General features: G+C 42.3%; 1 protein-coding gene across 2 annotated transcripts in view; it reads right to left on the reverse strand.

Annotated features, from left to right (window-relative positions):
* LOC129181034 (metabotropic glutamate receptor 8-like) overlaps positions 1 to 21568 on the reverse strand; it is a 90828-nt gene that overhangs the window by 18409 nt on the left and 50851 nt on the right. Inside the window, exons 1-4 of one of the 2 annotated variants that reach the window (XM_054775653.1) lie at positions 7309 to 20875; positions 4711 to 4846; positions 3146 to 3300; positions 2935 to 3072 (exon numbers count right to left, since the gene is read on the reverse strand). In XM_054775653.1, the coding sequence (XP_054631628.1) occupies positions 2935 to 3072; positions 3146 to 3300; positions 4711 to 4846; positions 7309 to 7387 (508 nt within the window). In that variant the 5' untranslated portion in view covers positions 7388 to 20875. Of the gene's footprint in view, positions 1 to 2934; positions 3073 to 3145; positions 3301 to 4710; positions 4847 to 7308; positions 20876 to 21568 lie in introns of those variants that run through there. The other variant, XM_054775652.1, reaches the window with a different exon arrangement.

A 21568-nucleotide genomic window follows, 5' to 3' on the forward strand; every position in this document is an offset into this window, starting at 1 on the left:
TTTTGTGTTGTTTAATGTTATGTTTCCTGTTATGATGTTTCATGTTATGTCATTTTATGTTACATTTTTTGTTACGACATTTTGCGTTATGACATTACCCTGTTTTATTTTACGACGCTTCATGTTATGACAATTCATGCAACATTACATGTTATGACATTTCACATTTCACGACAGTTTAAGTTTCGTGTTATGTTTCCTGTTACGATGTTTCGTGTGACATGGTTTCACATTACAACATGTTTCATGTTACGACATTTCGGCTCACAAAGTTTCGTGTTATGACATTCTGTGTAATGTCATTCCGTGCTATGATGTTTCATGTTATGACGCTTCAATGTTAAGGCATTCTGCATTACGCTGTTACGTTTTGTGTTACAATGTTTCACGTTCTGACAATTTGTGCTATAGGGTTACTTATGAAATTTTGTGTTATGTTTGATGTTATGTTTCCTGTTATGACATATGACATTCCTTACAACATTCCATGTTATGACATTTCATGATACTACGTTTTGTGTTACAACATTTAGTGTTGCGATGTGTTACAACATGTTGTGTTATGTTTCATGTTCATGTTACATTTCCTGTAACATGATGTTTGGTGTGTTAATGTTTAACGTTAAATTTCCTGTTATGACAGTTCACGTTACGCCGTTTTGTGTTATGACATTTCATGTTACGACTTTTTGCATTACGACGTTTCGTGTTCTGATGTTTCATTTTCCGGCTTTTCCCATTACAACATTCTACGTTATGACGTTTTGTGTTACGACATTCCGTATAACGACATTTTGTGGCATGATGCTTCATGTTACGACAATTTGTGTTATGACGTTGATTGTTGGGACATTTTGCATTACAACATCTTGTGCTGTTTCATGTTGTTTCCTTTATAATGTTTCGTGTTATGTCATTTTACACAACAGCATTTTCTGTTATGACATTTCATGTTGCGACATTTCGTGTTATGACATTCTGAGTTATGACGTTTCATGTTATGACGATTCGTGTTAAGACATTCCATGTTATGACATTTCACATTATGACAATTTGTGTTAAGTTTCATGTTACGTTGCCTGTTATGATGTTTGGTGTTACATGGTTTCACATGACAACATTTCATGTTAAGACATTTCGAGTCACAATGTTTCGTGTTATGACATTCTGTATAATGTCATTCCGTGTTATGGCGTTTCATTTTACGACATTTCGTGTTAAGTCATTCTGCATTACGCTGTTACGTTTTGGGCTACAATGTTTCACGTTCCGACAATTTCTGTTTTGGCGTTACTTATGACACTTCGCGTTACAATGTTTCCTGTTATGACATTTCATGTTACGCCGTGTCATGTTACGTTTTGTGTTTACGACCCCATTTCGTGCTGTAATGTTCCGTGTAACGTTCCGTGTTATGACGTTTCGTGTTACCACATTTCATCTGACAACATTTCACGTTACGACGTTTTGTGTTACGGCGCTTCAGGTTACAACATTTTGTGTTGTGTCATGTCGCGTCTCCCGTTACGATGTTTGCCGTTACAATGTTTAACATCACATTTCCTTTTATTACAAGATTCAAGAGATTCAAGAAAGTTTTATTGTCATGTGCATGGTAAAACAGCAGTTATACTATGCAATGAAAATCTTATTCTGTTCATTCTCCCACGAAAAGAAAGAAAACACAAGAACGGTTCATGTTCCACCGCTTCGTGTTATGGCGTTCCGTAGGACGACACCTAGTGTTATGCCGTTTCGGCTTACGACATTTTGTGTTATGACATTCCACGTTATGCTATTTTGCTACTGACGTTTTGTGTTACGAAACCAATTCCTGACAGTAAGTCCATTCTAGCCAATCAGGCGCCTGAAGAAAGTCATTAGTGGAAAAGAGCCAACAGTGAATGGCCGAAAAGAGGAGTCAACATGCGGACTGAGTCTCTCTCTCGCTTGTGGCTTCAAGGAGAACAGAGAGAGTGTTTGCTTGAAAGGAAATGTAAATCAATGAGGTGTCGGCGAACGTAATTCATTTATTTATCAGCCTCTGACACATGTTGATGCTCACACGAACGTGCGCGCTGAGGTTAAAATGGAAGGAAGGAAAAGTGTGAAGAAGGACGGAATGCAGCAGAAAAAGCAAAGGCGCATTAAGGCAGAAAAAGGAAGATGACGGATGATGGAGAGTGAGGGAGGAAAGAAAGTGGTGCAGCCGAAGAGAGGAAGAAGCCAAGAAATATAAATAGAAGAAAGTCAATTTTTGAAGGATGAGACCAAAGCTGTTTTGTGTCGTAGAAAACAACAAGAAACTTCTGAGGGCATACTGGAGACATGAAATGTATTCTACATATTGCAAATAGTACAGCTCAAGCATGATAATAAACATATTGTGACATTTATACCTGCAAAACGTGTTTGTTTATTGGCTCTCATTGGATGGTGTACCTAAGTGACGATCGTCCATAAAACAAATAAGTGCATCAACTACATTATCATAATCATTTTGTTAATTAGTTCATCACAACCATGGCAGCAAAGGTTAGCATGGAATGAAAATGGTCATTACGACTTTTTACATTTATATTGCTTATTTTACTCGATTATTTATTCATTTATTTTTATACAAATGTCTTATTTTGTTTGTTTATTTTTAATGTATTTTATATTGTTTATTTGTTGCAGTATTTTTACATTATTGTAACACTTCATGACATTATACAGTAATTATTATTTATTTACAGTATATTGAATTGCATTTCCAATACAAAACAATCTTTATTTGTTCCCCAGGGCGCAGTTCAAGGTGTTTGGATGTTAGCATCACGCTTCCTAACTTCCCATCACACACAAACAAAGCACTCGATTGGTGGATTTTGTGTTAAATCGCAAACAGGTGTGCAAAGGAGACAAAGTGCCGCTGTAGCCATTTTCGCCTACCCGTGCACTTCTTGGCGCCGCCGGGCTTCTTGCCGTGCATCCCCAGTTTGCAGCCGAAATTCTCCTCCCAGAATTCAGCAAACCAAACGTTCCTGCGGTTGTTGGACAGCGAGCGGCTCTTGAAGTAGCGATCGAAAGCTGCACACATAAAAAAAAGCAACAAGGTCACTGGGATGATGTTTTGAAGGTTTGCATCCGCCATTCCACTCACCGTCCACCGACGCTCTCTTGGGGAGGATGGTAACTGCCCCCTCGGCCACGCGCTCCTGCTGGACCACTGGAGAGATCTTGGAGCCCCAGCTGTCAGACCCCACCCACAGGAAGTGACCTGTCAGGTTATTGCGCTTGGCCGCGTCCAGGATACGCCTGCTCCAGACACACAGGTGCGACACCAACGCAGTGAGACACCAACACAGTGAGACAAAAGTGGCACCATCAATGCAGTAAAACACCAATGCAGGGAGACACAGGTGAGACACCAACGCAACGCAGTGAGACACAAACGCGGTGAGGCACAGGTGAGATACCAACACCGTGACACAGGTGAGACACTCATGCAGTAAGACACAGGTGAGACACTAACGTAGTGAGACACCAAAGCAGTAAGACACAGGAAAGACACCAATACAGTAAGACACAGGTAAGACACCAAAGCAGTAAGACAGGTGAGACACGAAAGCAGTAAGTCACAGGTAAGACACCAATGCAGTAAGACAGGTGAGACACCAATGCAGTAAGACACAGGTAAGACACCAATGCAGTAAGACAGGTGAGACACCAATGCAGTAAGACACAGGTAAGACACCAAAGCAGTCAGACACAGGTAAGATGGCAAAGCAGTAAGACATAGGTGAGACACCAATGCAGTAAGACACAGGTAAGACACTAATGCAGTAAGACACAGGTGAAACACCGATGCAGTAAGACACAGGTAAGACACCAATGCAGTAAGACAGGTGAGACACCAATGCAGTAAGACACAGGTAAGACACCAATGCAGTAAGACAGGTGAGACACCAATGCAGTAAGACACAGGTAAGACACCAAAGCAGTCAGACACAGGTAAGATGGCAAAGCAGTAAGACATAGGTGAGACACCAATGCAGTAAGACACAGGTAAGACACTAATGCAGTAAGACACAGGTGAGACACCGATGCAGTAAGACACAGGTAAGACACCAATGCAGTAAGACACAGGTAAGACACCAAAGCAGTAACACACAGGTAAGACACCAATGCAGTAATACACAGGTAAGACACCAAAGCAGTAAGACACAGGTAAGACACCAATGCAGTAAGACACCAAAGCAGTAAGACACAGGTAAGACACTAATGCAGTAAGACACAGATAAGACACCAAAGCAGTGATACACAGGTAAGACACTAATGCAGTAAGACACAGATAAGACACCAAAGCAGTGATACACAGGTAAGACACTAATGCAGTAAGACACAGGCGAGACACCAAAGCAGTGAGACACCAAAGCAGTAAGACACATGTAAGACACCAAAGCAGTAAAACATGGGTAAGACACTAATGCAGTAAGACACAGGTGAGACACCAAAGCAGTAAGACACAGGTAAGACACTAATGCAGTAAGACACAAGTGAGACACCAAAGCAGTAAGACACAGGTAAGACACTAATGCAGTAAGACACAGGTGAGACACCAACGTGGTGGCCTCTCATCACTTCATTTTGAGAAGGCGTTGAGTAATGCTGCAACGAGCGCCACTTTGTCTCCAGATGGGACTCGAGGATCAACTGTTAGCGTACCGGATGTCGTCCTCGTTGGCGAACGTGATGACGGCGCGGGCGCTGGGCGTCTCCAGCAGACGCAGGACTATCTTGTCGAACTCGCCGGGTTTGGGCTCGCGAGGGATCTTCAGGGACTGAGCGATGCACACGCCTCCTGATGGAGAGCGGAGAGACATAACAACGCTCTGAGTTCTGAGCTGCCCCTGAACACATCGCAGCAGTCAAAACCATGCAAACATACATAAATACTGCAAAGCAAATACATTTTAAGGTACAGTACAGTTTAACATTTGAAATCATAATGAAAAATTATTAATATTACATATCATATTAATAAAAAGGTAATATAAAAATGACTATTTAGAAATTATATATCAGTCTGTATATATTATCTTACAATAATTTAGATTTGAAAATATTTTAGAATATTGTAAATATTATTTAAAATATACTATTTAGTATATATTATTTTAACATATTTTATAGGTAGGTAGGTTTTCTTTTTGCTTTTTTTTTACACATAAAACAAAAGATATTTTCAAATAGTTTTGAATACTTTAAATGTTACTTTAAAATATACTGTTTTGTACGTATTATTTAAACATATTTTATAGGTAGGTAGTTTTTTTTTTTTTTCCATATAAAATAAAAAATGTAAAACTGACTCAAAACTCAGAGTCCCTCCACCAGTGAGCTTTGAACCACACTCATATTTTGGGACAATTTAGAGTCATTATTTTAAAATATTTTTGAACATTATAAATGTTATTTTCAAATATATTATTTGGTATATAATATTTTTACACATTTTATAGGTAAGCAGGTCTTGCTTTTGCTTCTTTTTATTTTAAAATATTTTGGGATATTTAAAATATTATTTTCAAATATAGGATTTTGTATACATCGTTTTAACATGTTTTATAGGTTTGGTGTTTGCTTTAGTTCTTTTTACACATAAAATTTAAAAAGTACATACAGTATTTTTGGAATATTTTAGCTATTTTAAAATAACTTAGAATATTTTAAATATTATTTTAAAATATAGTATTTTGTGTATATTATTTTATCATATTTTATAGGTGTGTAGGTTTTGTTTTTGCTTTAGTACTATTTACACATAAATAAAAAAATATATATATTTTATTGAATATTTTTATTGTTATTTTAAAATATACAATTTTGTATATATTATTTCATCATATTTTATAGGTGTGTAGGTTTTGTTTTTGCTTTAGTACTATTTACTGTACACATAAAATAAAAAAAATATTTAAATATTTTAAAATAGACAATGTTGTATATATAATTTTAACATACAGTCAAACTTGTCCATAGCGGCCACTAGAGGGAGTCTGCAAAAGTGGCCGCTATAGACAGGTGGCCTCTATAGACAGGTTGACGTCCAGTTTGAATGTTGACCATTAGAGGAAAAAAAAAGGAAATAATAATAATAATAATGTTGACCAGTAGAGGGCACTGTGGGACTGTGGATAAAAGTTGTACACAGCACTACTGATGTTATTCTTTTTCTTGTGTTTTCTTTCTTTTCTTGGGAGAATGAACAGAATAAGAATTTCATTGCTTAGTATAACTGTCCGTTTTACTATGCATATAACAATAAAACTCTTGAATCTTGAATCTACTAGGCTTGTTATTATCCACGACCCACAGAACAAAGCTGTGCTAGTAATGTCTTACGCTTGTTTTTAATATTTTACTTTTTACACGGCAGAGTGTCATTACAGCTTTAGTTCATCAGGAAGTGACGGTGGGTGTCCCGAGCAGGAGAGCTAGGCTCAGTGCTAGCTGTGAGTTTGGAGAGAGTTGGGAAGTGTGTTTATGTTGGCGTGGATGTAAAGTCCTGCAGTGTTCTCCGCTGTTAATAAAGCCATTAAAGTGCATCGGCGACGTGAGTCTCTCCTTCCCCACAACAAGCGGCATTACAGTATTGACCAGTGCACATTGTCTCACACCAGGACCCAACTCAGTTTTGCTCCCGCTGCCGCATGCACGCTAGCGTATGTTTTTATTTATTGTAGCGTCGCTGGGAGCACGTCCTGTTCCCAGCCTACTTTGCGGTAATGTTTTGGTGCAAATGCTCTTAAAGTTACATGTTTGACCAGGAAATAGCACGCTCAAAAGAAGACGGCTTTTTATGTGGAACAACTGACAGTTTGTGTGGATCTTGTGAATGATTGTGACTGAGCTAGGACTCAGTAATTAAAGTCTACACACGACGGCTTCATTGATTGAAAAACAAAACTTTTTCGTGCATGAAGCTTCAACTTGAGTCGGTAATTTGGCCGCTATATGCGGTCAGATATTGACCAAGGGAGACAAAATGGGTGGCCGCTGGCCGCGTTAGACAGGTGACTGCTATACACAGGGTCTATAACATGTACATTTGCTGCAGGGGATTTTTCAGTGGCTGCTATAGGCAGGTGGCCGTTCTATAAAGGTGGCCGCTAAGACAGGTTTGACTGTATTTTATAGGTATGTAGGTTTTGTTTTGCTTGTTTTTTTTCTTATACAAAAAATAATAATTTTTTTTTGTTTTTGTTTTTACAAAAAATATAAAACAGACTGGTGAGCATCCTATCTGGTGTTAGCACATACCAACAAACAAACAAACAAAAACATCATTTGGAATTATCGCCCTGTTTAAACCACGTGCAGACGTTCCCCGGCGGCTCATTCAAAGTCGGCACTTCCCATCTCCGTGCAATGTGAGGCTGAGAATGCAGAGATTAAAAAAAAACAACAACAACAAAAAGGACATGTTCAGGTTTAGCGCATGCAAACAGGACGAATGACGACATGAATTAACCATATATATTACCACTTAATAAAAAATATATTTTTTTCTTCAATATTTCAACTGTATGCCACTAAAATGTCGTATTTCCTCAGTATCTTATGTTTTTCTAGTTAGAATACAAGTTTTCTCTCTTAATTTTTTGACTCGTAACATCTGAACTTTTTCTACAACCCAATATTCCAGATGTTACTTCATCAGCTCTTTTGCTTGTTTCTCATAATATTGCAACTTTTAAATAATAACATCTTTTTTGTTTAATGTTTCAACTTTATGCGACTAAAATGACATGCGACTTTTCTTTTGTTAGAATCCGACTTTTTTCTCTTCATATTTTGATTTTATTCTCGTTAGAACTTTTTCCGAAACCTAATTTTCCAAATTTTACAACTTCATTTGTTGTTTTTGCCTGTTTCTCATAATATTACAACAAAAAAACATCATTTTTCTTTAATATTTTCATTTTATACTACTAAAATGGTGTTATTTTTCCTCAGAATGTTACGTTTTTCTCGTAAAATTCCAACTTTTTTGCTCTTAATATTTTGACATGATAGTAAAATTAGTAAAAAAATATAGTCAAATTACTGTTGATTTTTCTCTATGCTACAAAAATGGCTTTTAAAGAAATGTCTTTTTTAATATTTCAACTTTATGATAGTAAAATGTTATTTTTACTCAGAATATTATGAGTTTATTCTCGTAAAATTGCAACTTTTCTTTCGTTAGAGTATGTTTCTCTCTGAATATTTTTTTTTTTAGTTTATTCTTTTTCCGCAACCTAATTTGCCAAATTTTTGTTTCTTGACGACTTTTTTCTTGATGAAATACGACTTTAAAAAATAATTTTTTTCTTGAATATTTCAACTTTATGGTACTAAAATGATGTTATTTTCCCTCATGTATATCTTTTCCTGGTTAGATTACAAGTGTTAGATTACAATGTCCTCATGTTGTAATTGGTGCATTTTCAGTCGGAGCATTAGCAATGTCGCAAACAATGAAGGGACCGTTTAACGAGCTTCATCCGATGATCAGGCTCCAAATGTTGTCTGGTGCAATTGACACGCACGCAACGTGCACACGTACAGTACGTGCACCCGTGTGGAAATGAGCCTACGTCCCGGGGGGCAGATAAGAAAATCCCCTCCCGCCCGCCTCTAACAGCGGAGGGAGGATTTACTTTAAGCTCTGCTGGGAAGACCGCGTAAAAATGAAAGCATTGGGGAAAACGCTCATCCCTTTTTGATGAGGAAGAATCAGAAAAACGCTGCGTTCGTCTCCAAATGATTATTAACACTGTGTGCACTATTATTATCATTATTATGGAATATTCTACAATATAATATATATATATATATATATATATACTGTATACACACACACACACATACACAGTGTTCCCCCATTTATCACGGGAGGTTCCCAAAACAGCCCGCAATAAGTGAAATCTGCCAAGTAGCCAGATATATTTTTGGACAATGATTATACTGTATGTTTTAAGGCTTTAAAACCCCTCACCATACACTTGATATACTTTTCTCAGACAGGCACGAACATTTTGTCGCATTTGTCTCTTGTTTAACACTAGAAGGCCCATTCCAGGTCAAGGGAAGGTCTTTTCGACCTGATTGCTTTATGCTAATCCCCTATTGTTAGCTCAAACAGACGCTTTTGTTCTGTGAACAAGGCACTTACTAGCACACCACAAGAATGGACATGCTGAGCCACTTGAAGGAAACTTGTGTTGCATTATCACTTTGCCATGTTAGGAGATCAACACACATTTTTTTTCTGTACTTGCGGAGATTTGAAGAGGAGGGTTGACATGAGGACTTTACAAGAGAACAACTGTGATTTGTTTCCATGGATTTGTACTTTTGTTATAAAAATAATACAAAATAGTCCAAAAAATACAAGTAAGAGAACAAAACACAAACATGGCATTTCAGCATCAACTGTATGTACAGTATATTTACCACGGTCAGCAGTGTGGAGATTGTCCTTGCATTGATCACTGACCTGACACCGAGCCCTGGGAAAAGGGCTAGGTGTGGGAGATTGTGGAAGCAGTTCTAACTTGCGTGCCTTCTTCGCAGCAACGTAAGAGTTGGCCTAACTGTAGCGCTAGCTCCAACCCAACCAACCCCAATGGTGATGTGTCGACCAGGGCTGTAGGATTTGATGCAGTTGGTGACAAACGATTCCGACAGCGGAAATGAAGCAAACGTATCCGTCTCTGCTCGCTCACTGCGCGTGAATCGGTCATCAAAGCGAAGGTGTCGCATGATGTCGGGACATAATTTCAATGATCCGCGGATTTCCCATTTTCGTTGACCAGCTATCGCGGAGTGATGGAAGCTTCATCACCCCCCACAAGATGACGACAGCAATAAATGCCATTAGTTCAGGGATTGCCATGAACCAATCCACCAGCTCCGTTTTCCGTGCATGTTGAAAAGTCCATTCTTGAATGTTACGAAGCATATCAAGAGTGATGTAATAGAGGAAGCTCTGAAGGCGACTCTCGACACTTCTCATGGCCTTAGCCGTTGGCTCTCCGTATGCGGTATATGGTTCTATTGGAGTGAAATGAAGACGCGTCCCCAGCTGTTCTTCTGTGCCATCTTTCACCGTCGCTGTCGGCGCAGTCCCCAACCGAGCTCTCTTATTTGGCAGATGAGCAGTCTCTTCATCTGCAGTGTGAACAAATTCAAATGATGGGAACGGAAAGTCAAACGATATCATAAACGCATGCATAGATGCTAATGATAATTCTAGTACAGTGGTCCCTCTCGGGAGTTACGTTCTGAATATGATACAAGGAATGTCTTCCTAAATAAAAGATAGTCAGGAAAAGTATGTAGCGTGTTTGGGAAACTAACCTGACACACGACACACAGTCCGAACTCGGCTGAAGGTTTATGTCTTCTCCATCCGAGTCAAAAGGGCTTGTTTCGCTCAGGATCATTTCTAACGCCTATTGAGTGGCGACTCTTCTCTGCATCTTGGTTCCTTGGACAGGTGGTTTGTACAACAGAATTCTTGAGGTCACTGAAGTGGTAGGCGATGTGCACTGAGGTTCTTATTCACCGCAGCACGGAAGGAATTACCTTTCATTTGAAAACAAGCTGCTATTGGTGGTTTCTACGGATGTGTGAACTTACACCATTTCGCAAATATACTACAATTGGTCAAATGAGTTTCAATCACTTGCTCCCTTATTTTCCATTCACTTATTTGTACCTTTATTACCACTTATTTGTACCTTTTTTTGTTGCGTTTATTCACTTATTTGTATCTTTCCATTCTGTTTTTATGTTCCTGTTTTTGCTTGTTTTTCCCCGCTGAGTCCTCTGGTGATGGCCTCATTTACAGTACATATGAACATCCCTCACCCCACTCTGCTGATTCATCAAGGAATGGCCTCATTTACATATGAGGAGAGCCAACAGAGTGCTCAGTTCGTAAATTGAGATCTTTTTGACCGCTGCTTGTGCGCATAAGGAGTACTGGAAAATCCTGGGCATACTCAAATTTCGGTTGAATTTTAATTATCGACCCACGAGACTGGACACAAGAAATGAAGTGACTCACGAATATTTCACTCCTCTGATCGTGGCTTGTCCTGGCGCCGTTAGGCTGTAGCGTTTTTGTATCCTTGGTAAAATGTATTCCTCCTCGTCATCCTCCAGGAACCAAAGATTCTTTTACAGTTTTCCAGGCACCCTACAGCCGCGTAACTTCTGCCTTCATTCAGCATGTATGATCATACAACAGGAAACAGGCAGTCCTGCACGAAGGGGATTGACAATGGTCTACATCAGTGGTGCCCAACCTTTTTTGACCCAGGGACCGGCTTGTGTTCCCACAAATCTACCCAGGTCTCCCCGATCTCCACGCTGTTCTTGTGTTGGCCAACATGCTAACCACTAGACCACCGTGCGGCCCCCCTTAAAACATATACAGTATATTAATTGCAAAGAAATAAAGTTGGTTACTTTGCGGCTTTCACTTATTGCAGGCTATTTGGGAACCTATCCCCCCGCAATAAACAAGGGAACACTATACATAGTCTGCTGTGACTTTAGAGCCTGACCGGCTCTCACTAATGTTATGGTATGCTAACCCGCATTCATCTTGGCAAGCTTCCCTCCAATAAAAGTTTTCTACGTGTTCTCTCTCAATCACACACATGCTTTTACTATCACAGACTGTTTGCCTTCTTTCATGGAATTCACAGACATGTTGGAAGGTACTAATGAGCTAGTAGAGCTGCCGCTAATGTTTACTCTGCTCTTACTTACTTCTGCTGTTCACTGTAACGTTAGAGCACTGGGATGTTTATTACAATTTAGAGAGCGTTTCCTGTGTTTACCTTGACATGTGTGTTTGCTCTCAGGACGTTCTGCACCCAAGAAAACTTCCCTCCCAGCCATGTATGTGTGTGAGGACAGGGTCCGCTTCAGTGGCTCTGCCACTAACGCGTGCTGTGGCTCTGCCACTAACGCGTGCTGTGGCTTGCTTAACCAATCAGATGGCGTCGTGGGTGGAGCAATGCTGGAGACGGAAGTCGCAGCCGGCAAGAGAGAGAGATGCGCGGCTGCATCTGAGCCAAAATAACCCAGTTTTAAATTGATTTCTTGATATCGGCTTGTCGGATTAAAATAAAGTCCGATACCGATGGGCCTCGATAATCCGCTTGGCCCGGCCGATAATCGGTCAACCACTACTGGTGATCCCCGCTTGTTGAAGCACTTCGACGTTAGTGACACAGTCACTTCGGTGGATGTTGAGGATGGAGCGAAGACACCGTTGGTTCCAGGAGTCGTAGGTAGTCTATAAGTGACGCATGACTCAGAGTCATATAGGAGGGTGGTTAGTACCACTGCTCTTTGTGGCTTTCTTCAGGTGGTTGTTGTTCCTGACATGACTGGAGTCTGTCAAAAGCACTGCTTCCCTTTGCCAGTGTGTTGTCCATCTCTTTGTCGATTCTTGCATCAGAGGAGATGGTGCACCCCAAGCAGGTGAACTGTTGGACTGCCTTCAGTTCTGTCTCGCCAATTGTAATGTGGGGTGGGCAGTACACTTCCTTGGGGGCGGGCTGGTGGAGAACCTCTGTCTTCTTCAGGCTGACTTCGAAGAAGCTGGGATGCCTCTGCAAAGCAAGATGTTACACATTGCAGGGTAGTCTCTGTATGGGTTACGAGGGCGGCATTGGCGGCAAAGAGTAACTCCCGAATCAGTTGGTCTCTGGTCTTGGTGTGAACTTGTAGGCGTCGTAAATTGAAGAGGATGCCATCAGTATGATACTAAATGTAGATCCCATCTTTGTCACCGAGGTCTTCTGTGGCTCGTTGAAGCATCATGCTGAAGAAGATAGTGAATAGAGGTGGTCCGAGGAGACAGCCTTGCTTCTCCCTGTTGATGATTCGGAAAGGTTCCATGAGGTCGTTGCTGTTTCTGACCGGGTCACACTGATCTTCATGCAACTGCAAGACCATGCTGAGGAACTCTGGGGGACAGCCAACATGCTTCAGGATCTGCCATAAGTCTTTTCTGCTTACAGTATTAAAAGGTCTACGAAAGGTGCATATAAAGGGGCATATAAACCCTTGTTCTGTTCATGGCATTTTTCTTGGAGCTGCCTGAGCACCAAGACCATGTCGGTGGTGCCCCTGTTTGCTCTGAAGCCACGCAGGCACTCTGGGAGGTGGAGTTCTGCCACAGCAGGTACCAGTCTGTTGAGAACTCTTGCTAGAATTTTGCCTGCGGTGAAGAGAATAGTTATACCCCAGTACTTTGAGCCGTCAGACTTTTCCCCTTTGTTCTTGTACAGGGTGATGACAACAGCCTCTCAGAGATCTTGCGGTAGCTTTTCGTGCTTCCAGCAGCATAGGAAGAGGTTGTGAAGTTTGCTGCGCCGTACTTCCAAATTTCTGGTGGGGTGCCATCGACACCCTCAGCCTTGCCACAATTCATCTGGTTTGTGGCTTTTATGACCTCATCGAGGCTCGGTGCTTCATCCAGCTCTTCTTTCACAGGCTGTTGAGGGATCTGCTGGATCTCAGATTCGTCAACGGAGCGGTTGGCACTGAAGAAGGTCTGGAAGTGTTCTACCCAGCAGTTCAGGATGGACACTTTATCTATGAGGAGCGCCTGGGCGTCTGTACTATGCAGGGGGCTAACCACTGGGCGCGAGGGGCCATAAACTGCCTTCAAAGCTTCATAGAAGCCCCTGTAATAACCAGTGTTGGCGCAGCGCTGTGTTTTCTCTACAAGATTGGTCCACCGCTCATTCTGGATGATTCACAGCTTGCGCTGGAGGTTGCTGCATGCAGAACGGAAGGCAGATTTCTTCACAGGGCACAATGGTTGTGCAAGGTGGGCAGAGCTCTTCTTCTCCAGCAGTTGTTCCTCTTTGTGGAGAAAGTCTTCTTCCGCATGATGGCGGTTTTCAGGACAGGGATCTGTGACGGAGTTGTAATCTTCCAACTTTGACTGAAGGCTAGATTGGAAGTAAGCTCGCACTTCAGCTGACTTCAGGCCGCAGACCAGGAGCTTCCTCTTGAGGGGGCCTCCTCGTCTCGGCCTGAAGGGCTTGAAGCATTTTGTTCACGTTCTGGTAAAACAAGCATATTCGCTTTGTTTGGGTTTAAAATAAGATCTGAAAATAAATGTTACAAAAATGAGTAGCTCTTGGCCATTTTCATTTTGTAAAAGTAGCTCTCACAAGGAAAAACGTTGGTGACCCCTGGTCTAAGATGTGCCAGTGTTTGGACTGAGGATGCATCCAGGTTGTCTTGAGACTATTTTTCTGCTGGAAAGTGGTGCCGGTGACTGTAAGCTGCAGCTCTGCACATAATTCCAGCAAAAGACGGACGTTGTTGTTGCAGTTACCAATGCCATGTTTCCCCAACAACTCCTTTCCAGGGTTCTGAATCTCGGCCCACTTGGTACTGAAGTCATCAAAAATAACAACCTGATTATCTGCAGGGGTGTTCTGAACTAGATTGCACAGGTCTGTGTAGAATTTGTCTTTGTCTACAGGGTTCGCTTGAAGGGTCGGAGCATACATGCTGAAGAGAGTAACAAACTGCTTCTTTTTCAATGGTAGGCGCATGGAGATTATGCAGTCAGAGTGACCTGATGGTAAGCTCTCCAGTTTTGAGACTATGGTGTTCTTGATCATGAAGCGCACACCTGAAAAGCGTCATCCCCTCTGGGGCTTGCCTGAGCAGTAGAGGGTGTAGCCTGCGCCTTGCTCTTGTGAGTCTGCCTGTTTCTGGGTAGCAGACTTCGCTGAGGGCAGCAATGTCGATGTACAGGCGGGGGAGCAAAATTAAGGCAGAACGCCTTTGAAGACGGTTGCTCTCGGTGGTATCTAGCATGGTTCTGATGTTCCAGCATGCAAGAATCCAGTTGAGCTTTTAGGGGCAGGTGCGGAGCCACTACGCTTTGAAGTTGTTCTACCACTTGGGAACATGCCCGTTGACTGCGGCTAGCCAACTGGGTGGTACGAAGATGAGCTTTGTTTAGGCCAACTTTTCTGGGCCCGTCTCCATGTGGAGCAAGCAGTGCTGTCCCTGAAGAGGGCTGCTTGGTCATTCAGGGTGCTGCTGAAGGTTGTTGTCATCTTCAGGTCAACAACCAGACGACCAATATCCTGAACTGCCTGCATGCGGGATTGGAGCTGCGGCTTTCAGTTACATTTTTCACCTGCCGTATATTTTCCCCTTTCCATTGCTTAGGAGGACTTGGGAGAAGTTGGGATATTAAAAAAATTGGGTGAGGAGGGTGGTGGTGGGGGACGTGGACCTTTCCCTAGAGCCTGTGCAAAGGCTTTTTTAGGTGCGCGCATACCGTTCCCACGCTTGACACCCGGGGTTCATCTGTCATAGCCTTGCGAGCTGGGACGTAGACAGCAAGGTCCTAGGGTCTTAGCTTTTAAATCAGCTGTTGAACTCCATCCACCCTGAGAAGTTACTGTTATTTAACACCTAAAGGTGATGATGTTGAGATTTAGGAAACCTTTGAGGCTAACCTAGGCCTAACCCTGAAGTGAACCTTATTGCTCTGTTCACCAGCAGTTTAAAGTACTCACAAGAAGCTCTAATAAGGCCAAGCCTAGTCTATACCCAATCCGAGCCACAGGAGATATCCTATATACTAAACAAATGACCCGTTTAACACTTACTGTTCGCAGGACAGTAACTGCACGTCGCTGTCTGTACTCGTCTACAGCATTACGGTAGCAGCCTGCTTTGAGCTCTTAAAGGCACACCGGCCAGACACTTAATGCTTCAACTACCAAAATATTTAATTTTAAATAAGGAATCATACTTTGTGAAAATTCACTTATCACAGTCGATCTGGAACCAATTAACTGCCATAAATGAGTGATTATTGTATTTTGTTCTTTAGTTAGCTTTATCACGGTGACCTTTTTCTTACAGTCACCGTTTGTTCTTTCCGGTTTTCAGTTAAGCCAGATGGTGACAGTGCCTCCAGACGTTCGACATGCACACATTGTACACTAGCGTGGATGCTTGACTCCAAGGGAGTCAAAATGGAAAGAGAAAAAGCTTTATCAAGATTTAAGTGCAACATTTGCTCCACACGCTAACACGTCTTGACCGTGACAGTTGTTGTAATTAATAACGAGCTGAGAATAATAACGGCAGTGAAGACGAGGCAGCAGGGAGGAATGAAAGGCTGCGTGTGCGGTCATTGAATTGTTGACCTTTGGAATGAGCACTTGGTCATGGCAACGGCACTTTTATCGCCGTGAACCAGCAAAGGACGCTAGCGCACGCTCGCTTCTTTTAATGCCGCCCTTTGATGACCGCGACGCTTGAAAGGTTGCCTGGGTAACGCAGCCTTGACGGCGGAAGCGAGCACAGCCAATGTAAGAAAGACTGACAACATTTCAGCTTGGCCTCTAGCGTTATTCATTCTTAAAGTTACATTTAATTGTTCAAATGCGCTACCTTTCTCACCACACAAACATCAATGCTTGTTTTTCCCATGATTTCGAAAACAACCCTTTGCTTGAGAGCAACCTCTTTATTCGTTTTACTTGCAACCATTCCAAAATCGACAGGAGGGGGGAGTTCAACAGCAGACCTAAAAATATCCTAACTGGAGACAGTCCAAAGTGGGTCACTTTAAGTGGCAGCTTTTCTTGTGACGGACACTCGGGGCCTCTTGTTTAAAAAATGGAATAAAACACACAAAAAAAAAACAATGACCCATATATAAACTTGGAAACGTTTATGGTGTGTCTCTTAAAAACGCTAGTCTGTACTTGATGCACGCCCCTTGTTTATGGCGGTTAATTGGTTCCAGACCCGACCGTGATAAGTTAATTTCCACAAAGTAGGATTCCTTATATATAAATGAAATATTGTGGTTATAGTTACAGCATACAAAACGTGTTTACAACCTTCTAAATACAACTTTTAACATTATAAGAGCCCTCTAGACATGAAATAACACCCCTATACACTCAGTCCTCAACTAACGAACACAATTGGTTCCAGACGACCGTTCTTAAGTGAAATTGTTCTTAAGTAGGGGAAAAGGTAATATTAGCAATGATATAGGTACTACATGTACGTGTATACATATACAGTATATGTGTATGTATGTAAATATGAGTTTGGATGCAGTAGTAATATTAAACAATGATAATTAATGAAAAAAACAATAATAAAAATGATATAATAATACGTAATGATAAATGTTATTTACCTTTGAAGAGGAGTGGTCGGGCATACGTCGTTGGTGGTTGAGGAGGAGGCGGAGATATTGAAAAAAGGACAAATCATCGTCGTTAGACTCTTCCAAAAGAGGTAGTGTTCCGTGGGTGGTGTAGAATTATAAGCAGGCCTATTAACTCTTCATCAACTTTAATCACATGCTGTGCGGGGTTGCATGTACAGCTAAAATTTTGCTTTTCTTCAGTCTCCTCCCACTGGTCTTAATCGCCTGTTGGTCCCATTAGCAGTGTCGCAGTGCCCTCTACTGGTCAAGCATGTGAAATATGGCCTTAAATATACAGTAAATAATTATGGGCTTATAAGGCAAAACACATGAAAAAATAGACCAGTCGGCTTGTGTTCGTATCTACGAGTGTTCGCACGTCGGATGTTCGTTAGTAGGGGACTTAGTGTAGTCACCTTTACACTACTTCAACCCAATATAGTAGACATAATAACAAAAAATAAGATAGAAAACTCAAGGCTCTGGATGTTGCGGGACTGTCTTGGCTGACACGTCTCTTCAACATTGCGTGGAAGTGGGGAACTGTACCTCTGGATTGGCACACTGGGGTGGTGGTCCCCCTTTTCAAGAAGGGTGACCGGAGGGTGTGTTCCAACTATAGGGGGATCATACTCCTCAGCCTCCCTGGGAAAGTCTATTCCAGGATGCTGGAGAGAAGGGTACGACCGTTAACCGAACCTCGGCGACAAGAGGTGCAATGTGGTTTTCGTCCTGGTCCCGGAACACTGGACCAGCTCTACACCCTTGCAAGGGTCCTGGAGGGTACTTGGGAGTTTGCCCAACCGGTCTACATGTGCTTTGTGGACCTGGAAAAGGCATTCGACCCTGTCCCTCGCGGTGTCCTGTGGGGGGTGCTCCGGGAGTATGGGATTGGTGGCGCGCTACTATGTGCCATTCAGTCCTTGTACAACCGGAGCAGGAGCCTGGTTGGCATTGCCAGCAGTAAGTCAAGCCTGTTTCCGGTGAACGTTGGCCTCCGCCAAGGCTGCCCTTTGTCACCGATTCTGTTTATAATTTTCATGGACAGAATTTCTAGGCGCAGCCAAGGTGTCGAGGGAGTCCAGTTTGGGGGCACTCGGATCTCATCTCTGCTATTAGCAGATGATGTGGTCATGATGGCCTCATTGCGCTCTGACCTGCAGCGTTTACTGGGACGGTTTGCATCTGAGTGTGAAGCTTCTGGGATGAGACTCAGCACCTCCAAATCTGAGGCCATGGTTCTCAGTCGGAAAAGGGTGGGTTTCTCCCTCCAGGTTGGGAATGAGGTCCTGCCCCAGGTGGAGGAGTTCAAGTATCTCGGGGTCTTGTTCACGAGTCAGGGAAGGTTGGAGTGTGAGGTCGATAGGCGGATCGGCGCAGCGTCTGCAGTAATGCGGTCGCTGTACCGGACCATCGTGGTGAAGAGAGAGCTGAGCCGGAAGGCAAAGCTCTCAATTTACCGTTCGATCTATCATGAGCTTTGGGTGGTGACCGAAAGAACGAGATCGCGGATACAAGCGGCTGAAATGAGTTTTCTTCGTAGGGTAGCGGGACTCACCCTAAGAGATAGGGTGAGGAGCTCGGTTATCCGGGAGGAGCTCAGAGTAGAGTCGCTGCTCCTTCACATCGAGAGGAGCCAGCTGAGGTGGCTCGGGCATCTAGTCCGGACGCCTCCCTGGTGAGGTGTTTCGGGCATGCCCAGCCGGGAGAAGGCCCCGGGGAAGACCCAGGACACGCTGGAGGGATTATGTCTCACAGCTGGCCTGGGAACGCCTTGGTGTCCTCCCGGTGGAGCTGGAGGAGGTGGTCGGGGACCGGGAAGTCTGGGCTTCCCTACTGAGACTGCTGCCCCCGCGACACAGATAAGCGGAGGAAAATGGAACGGAATGGAAAGACATAGAAAACTTTACAACCTTCTAAATACGCTTTCTAACATTATTCAAGCTCGCTGGACATGAAATAACACCTCTACAGTCACCTTTACACTCCTATCACCCAATATAGTAGACATAATAATAGAAAAAAAGACAAAGGAAACTTGTTTACAACCTTCTAAAAATGAGTTTCAACATTGTTAGAGTCCTCTAGAAATGAAATAACACCCCTATTGTCACCTTCACACCCCTATTACCCAATATAGTAGTCAAAATAAGAGACAATACAACATAAATAAGACTTGTGCTCGTGTGTGTTGCTGTAAATATGTTCCCAGTGCTAGGGGAGCTGAGTGGGGGGGGGACACAGGAAGTGACTTTGGGGGTTCAGAGTATCCAGTGTTAGGGATTATTGTGCCTGTTGTGAGATCATTCAAAACTGTAATAAGTCTGGTGCTTGTGTGTCTCACCCAACATTACAGTAACATTACTGACACCTAGTGACCAGTGTACTATACTACATCATATCATCATCATAATGTCTCTGAATGTATCTTCTGAATACCATTTGTGTTTCACTTTATTAAGCCATTTTAATGCTTGAAAATGCTGAATTTAGACAAAAAATACATAACGTGCTTAAATATGCATATTTTTAAAATTACTAATAGACCTTATTCGCACAGGAAGCAGCGTGATGTATTAATTCACATGATTCAAAAACCGGGATAGGGCTAGGGATGTACTCTGCAGTTATCCAACGTAATAGATGCCATATATCACACACACAACGCAGTAACATGAAGGAGTGGGACAGGAGTCCCCTAGTAACTGGGTGTTTAACTTTCTCACAGGCAGGCCCCAGTCAGTCAGAGTCCACAACCGCACATCCAGCTCAAGAATTGTGAGCACTGGGACCCCACAGGGGTGTGTGCTGAGTCCACTCCTCTACACGCTCTTCACCTACGATTGCGTGGCCTCCCAGAACAACACCAGCATCATTAAATTTGCAGATGACACTACAGTCATCGGACTGATCACTGGTGGTGTTGAAACATCATACAGAAGAGAGGTGGCGGACCTCATAGCTTGGTGTCGTGATAACAATCTCCTTCTCAATACAGATAAGACTAAAGAGATGATCATCGACCCAAGAACAAGGGAAAAGGAGCCGCATAGACCCCTGTTTATTGATGAGACTGAGGTGGAGAGGGTGAAAACCTTCAAGTTCCTTGGCACACACATCAGCGAGGACCTCACCTGGTCTCACAACACCCAACAAATTCTGAAGAAGTCCCAAAGGAGACTGTACTTCCTGAGAAGACTGAGGAAATTTGGCATGTCCACCACAATCCTGAGTTGCTTCTACAGATGCACCATCGAAAGTGTCCTTACCGCCTCCATCACTGTTTGGTACGGTAACTGTACAACACGTGATAGGAAGGCACTCCAGCGGGTGATCAAGACCTCACAGAACATTGTTGGGGCAGCCCTCCCCTCACTGCAAGACATTTATAAATCTAGAGTCCTACGCAGAACACACAACCTCATCAAGGACAGCACACATCCACAACACTCATTATTCACACTCCTACCGTCAGGCAGACGCTACAGGAGTTTGAAGTCCAGGACCACAAGGCTGGCAAACAGCTTTTACCCACAGGCCATCAGGCTCCTCAACGAAGCACTCGCACACGCCGCACGCAACACACGCACACACTCATAGCACTTTATTTATTTATTTATTTGTATTATTTATTTGTATTAATGTCTCTTCTGTTGTTGTTGCTTAATTTATTGGTATATATGTTTATGTGTTTATGTTTCTTATGTTCTTATTCTTTCATTTGTTTTCTTTCTTTTCTTGGGAGAATGAACAGAATAAGATTTTCATTGCATGGTATAACTGCTGTTGTACTATGCACATGACAATAAAACTCTCTTGAATCTCTTGAATCTCTTGAATCTTGAGGAGGACACAAACGCTAGCAACACTAGCATAGCTAACATCATGGTAGGTTAGCATATTCACTCAATAAAAACTGCATTATCGAACTTACAGCTCCCACGTCCGTAGCACATTTTAAAGGTTGTAAACAGGTTTTCTATGTCTATGTCTGTTGTGTCTTGTCTTATGATGTCTACTATATTGGGTAATGGGGTGTAAACGTTACTTTTGGGGTGTCATTTCATCTCTCCGGGGCTCTCTGATTAAAAAAGTGTATTCAGAATGTTGTAAACAAGTTTTCTATGTCTTATTTTCTCTTATCATATCTACTATATTGGGTAATAGGAATGTAAAGGTGACAACAGGAATGTTTTAGGGGTTTTATTTCCTTTCATAGAGGGCTCGAATAATGTTAAAAAGTGTATTTAGATGTAGCTCAGTGATGGATAGATACTTTTAAGATGTGTATTTTTT

This window comes from Dunckerocampus dactyliophorus, chromosome 5, assembly GCF_027744805.1.
Source record: "Dunckerocampus dactyliophorus isolate RoL2022-P2 chromosome 5, RoL_Ddac_1.1, whole genome shotgun sequence".
Taxonomy (NCBI): domain Eukaryota; kingdom Metazoa; phylum Chordata; class Actinopteri; order Syngnathiformes; family Syngnathidae; genus Dunckerocampus; species Dunckerocampus dactyliophorus.